The 4,286-nt window shown below is 40.7% G+C and overlaps 1 protein-coding gene across 1 annotated transcript in view; it reads left to right on the top strand.

The window, feature by feature from the left end:
- The window catches only part of LOC139203873 (arrestin domain-containing protein 3-like), a 3,689-nt gene extending 580 nt beyond the window's left edge, over positions 1 to 3,109 (top strand). The window contains exons 2-6 of the mRNA XM_070833771.1: positions 1 to 51; positions 283 to 430; positions 549 to 645; positions 2,230 to 2,486; positions 2,566 to 3,109. The exon at positions 1 to 51 is cut by the window's left edge and continues 7 nt beyond it. Coding sequence (XP_070689872.1) covers positions 1 to 51; positions 283 to 430; positions 549 to 645; positions 2,230 to 2,486; positions 2,566 to 2,820 — 808 coding nt within the window. The 3' untranslated portion in view covers positions 2,821 to 3,109. The remainder of the gene's footprint in view (positions 52 to 282; positions 431 to 548; positions 646 to 2,229; positions 2,487 to 2,565) is intronic.
- Positions 3,110 to 4,286: the final 1,177 nt, after the last annotated feature.

Raw genomic sequence — 4,286 nt, 5'->3', positions numbered from 1 at the left:
TGTTGGCCAGGGCTACCATGTCTACCCATTCACCTTTCAGTTCCCTGCACAGTAAGTTTTCTCTAAGAAAATAGACCAATCAACACCAGTATCTTTTAAAATGAGCACACTGAGGAAACAAACATCTGTCATTACACAAACAACCTTTAATTTCCACTTGACTTGAGTAGCTGATAGTTATAGTTCCTCTTGATGCTCTGTGAATATCAACCCTAGACAATCTGAATAATGTACCACTGACAGAATCACTTATCCAGTCTATTCTGTACATTGTGTCATCAGAGACCTGCCGTCCTCCTTCAGAGGCTCGCTGGGAAAGATCGTGTACAAACTGGAAGCGAATCTGAGCAGGCCCATGAGAATAGACAGCAAAGCGAAGGCGCACATCACCGTCAGCAAGGGGGACCTGAACAGTGATTCAGAGCTGACGGTACCTTAAACACACACACACACACACTCTTAAATCCATGTCCACTGTGTTTGCTCTTTGACACTGCTGCACTAATGAGACGTAACACTCTTTCTAACTAATTCCACTTTCCCATCAGATTGCCCAGCACAGTTTCATTGATAAGAAAATGAAGCTCTTTACATCAGGAGCAGTAGGCATGGATGTTAATATTGCACGAACAGGCCACCGCCAAGGTAATTTTGGATCATGTGTGATCTGAAATGACTGAATTATATATCCCCCTTCCACTGATTATCTCAACTGTGGGTTGCAGTAAAAGATAAACTATTCGCAGGTAACCCGTGCGTGTCTCAAAGTCCCTTTACTAAGGGTCTAAAGATAAGAGAACAACAAATGAGACATGTCGGCAATAGTGAGAGATATGTTGTCTGAATATGTTGTCAAGGTTCAAGGGATTTCTCCTTCACAACGCACCAAGCAATGTCAATAATGTAATTTGAAAATAATGGTCAGGGCTTAGTTTTAAAGCTAGACTAGATCATTTTTCAATGACAAAATAGCACGTTCATCTTCCCACAGATGTAAAGGTGAATTCATCATCATTTTAAAGCACCATTACTCCACTCTCTGAGGCTTTGCTGCTGCAGCTTTACTTGCTCTGGTATGACCAGTAGCTTGTGGTGGCTAATGTTACTTTGTGCTCGCAAAGTCAATATATATACACGCTACTCACAAAAAGTTAGGGATATTCGACTTTCAGGTGAAATATACGGAAAATGTAAAAAGTGACTGCTACAGTGATATTATATCATGAAAGTAGGGCATTTAAGTAGAAGCATGCAATGGTAATTTTATTCATCTTAAACAATGTATTTGAAGAAAATCTAACAACAGTGGTGGGTATACCACAACAAAAAATTTTCAGTGTCTCAATAAATTGGGATGTGGCCAAAGGACGTCCACTCCTCTCCTTTCTGTGACTCTTCCAGTCTCTCTGTATCACTGTTACAACCTCCTGATGACACTCTGTGACCCTCTAAGCTCAGTGAACACCTCCGTCTGAGGACTTCCTGTTTGAAGCCTCCAGTGTTGAGGTGCTGCTGATCAACTGTTAGGTGTCGTCTTGGTCTCATGATGTCAGAATGTGAACAGCATGATGAGGAGGACTGTTTAAATACCAATTCTAACTGAAGCAGGAAATGTATTGGTCGATTCATGGATCAAACCTGTTGTGAATGTTGCTGTTAAGCTTCTTGTTAGAGAACAGCAACTTGTGCAAAAAGTACTGAAACACTGAACAGTTGGACATGTGCATTCAAAAGTTTAGAGAAGGTCACATTAAGTTCACCTGGAAAGGTTAGAATGCATTTTAGGTTCATCCTGAAATTTCACCTGAAAGCCGAATATCCCTAACTTTTTGTGAGTAGTGTATATATATATATATATAGCTGTAAAATAGATATCACTGAGTCAGTAACCGTACTGTCAAGCTACATTTTAGCATTCATCATTATTCTGTATTCCTGCTCGTAGCCAGAGTCCACTGCTAAAGTAACACAGTCATTAAAGTCATTATTAATGGGTTTGGATAAGAGACACAAGTGTTGAATAATAAAGTGGCATTAATGCAGGTGATACTGTATTCTAATATTGTTATGCACATATTAATAAAGCCATGCATCATATCCAGTATGAGGTTACTGCTGTCTGTCACTCATGTGTAGGTGTCGACCAGAGAGCAAGAGGGACAATCATATCTAAGAGAGAGCGTTGTGCCATTACAACCATTGTGTATAAAGTGTTGCTCTTTTTTGCAGGGGAAGGTATACAGGTTGTGGCCTCCATCCAGAACAGATCATCTCGTGGTATTAAGCCCAAGTACTGTTTGTATAAGAAGAGCAGTTTCTTTGCAAAGGGGAAGAGGAAAGTCAAAACCGAAGACATCCTGAAAGAGGAGGGTGAAGTCATCCCACCTTCTGCAGGTCTGACCGTCACCAGGATCATCACAATCCCTCCCACCGCATGTGCATCCATCTTAAACTGCAGCCTCATCAGAATAGAGTACAGGCTCAGGGTGTGTATCCCTCTTCCCAATGCATGTCAACAGGGCTGCGTGATCATTATGACGACTGCTGACTGTTTCTCCATCACAGGTCTATCTGGATGTCAAGTACGCTTCAGACCCCGAGATCAAATTCCCCATAGTCATCCTGCCTGCTCTGCGGGGACCTGATAGGGAGGATGTGTCTGCTTATCCTACCCATGAAGCAAAGTCAGACATGCCACACGGTATCAGCTTCCTGCACAACCCAACTGCCTCAGGCCCTCATGCTCCACCTCCGTCCTATGAGACATATGGGATGTACCCCTCCTTGAACGATTTCGGTGGAAAATCCAAGAGGCTCTAATGCTGATTTAGAGGGCGCAGTGCTCTGCTTTAATCCACAGCGTGACACATTACTCTAAGTTAAGAACTACCGCTGTAAAGTATCACACAAGATTTTTTGCTCAATCCCTGTTAACCAGGCAAGAATGATGGCACTGCAGACTGAATATTTAGGATAGTTATTAGAGTCTACAGAGCAGGAATGAAGAGAGCTGATCAGCTCCTGTACTGCTGGCATGACTTGCCAGTAAATGATTTTCTTCACTTGATGCCATGATGTTGTGTTTAATGACGAATACTGAAATGTCGTAAATCATGTCACGAAGAATATGACTATACTTGCCTCTGTTAAGTAAACTATAAACACAAATAAGCACAATTTGTTGTTCTTTAACAAAATCTCTTGTCTCAGAGACAACATAGCAGCACTGAGAGACAAATCCATCGTCAGACTGACGACAAAGGACTTAAATGACCAATGTGTACTTTAAAAACTATGGTAACTTCGTAACAGGTGGATTTCTAAATATGGAATCTAATCTCTTGGCTACCAGCTATACTGTATGTAAATCAATATCATGTAAAAAGAAAGAGGGTCTGACAAACGGGCGCTTACAGATGAGAAGAGAGTGAATGAAAATGAAAAGGACGCACTAAAAGAGCTGTAAAACGTACTTTTTGATCCTATATTCATATTATATTCCGTTTTAGAAATCACACTGTAGAAAGGGATTCATAAGCCCTCAGTCATAAGATTGTTATCGATGACCATGGACATTTGACCTGTGTTTTCTCTTTCCACTGGAAAGTAAAAGCTGAATGAGTCACCTGCAAGCTGAGATCATAGTTCTCAGTGTGAGCTAATGTAAGTTTCGCTGACTTTAATGGTCAAACGCAAGCTAGAGGTCCCGTCTTTTCCTGCAATAAATTTCAGAGGTACTCCTACCTGTCAACTGATTTCATGTGAACTAGACGGCTCAGACATTTAAGGTGATAGAGATCATACAGGTGCTGGTCATATAATTAGAATATCATGAAAAAGTTGATTTATTTCAGTAATTCCATTCAAAAAGTGAAATTTGTATATTATATTCATTCATTACACACAGACTGATATATTTCAAGTGTTTATTTCTTTTAATTTTGATGATTATAACTGACAACTAATGAAAAACCCAAATTCAGTATCTCAGAAAATTAGAATATTGTGGAAAGGTTCAATATTAAAGACACCTGGTGCCACACTCTAATCAGCTAATTAACTCAAGACACCTGCAAAGGCCTTTAAATGGTCTCTCAGTCTAATTCTGTAGGCTACACAATCATGGGGAAGACTGCTGACCTGACAGTTGTCCAAAAGACGACCATTGACACCTTGCACAAGGAGGGCAAGACACAAAAGGTCATTGCTAAAGAGGCTGGCTGTTCACAGAGCTCTGTGTCCAAGCACATTAATAGAGAGGCGAAGGGAAGGAAAAGATGTGGTAG

The sequence above is a fragment of the Pempheris klunzingeri genome, chromosome 7, assembly GCF_042242105.1.
Source record: "Pempheris klunzingeri isolate RE-2024b chromosome 7, fPemKlu1.hap1, whole genome shotgun sequence".
Lineage (NCBI taxonomy): Eukaryota > Metazoa > Chordata > Actinopteri > Acropomatiformes > Pempheridae > Pempheris > Pempheris klunzingeri.
This window is presented reverse-complemented; position numbering and strand designations above follow the sequence as displayed.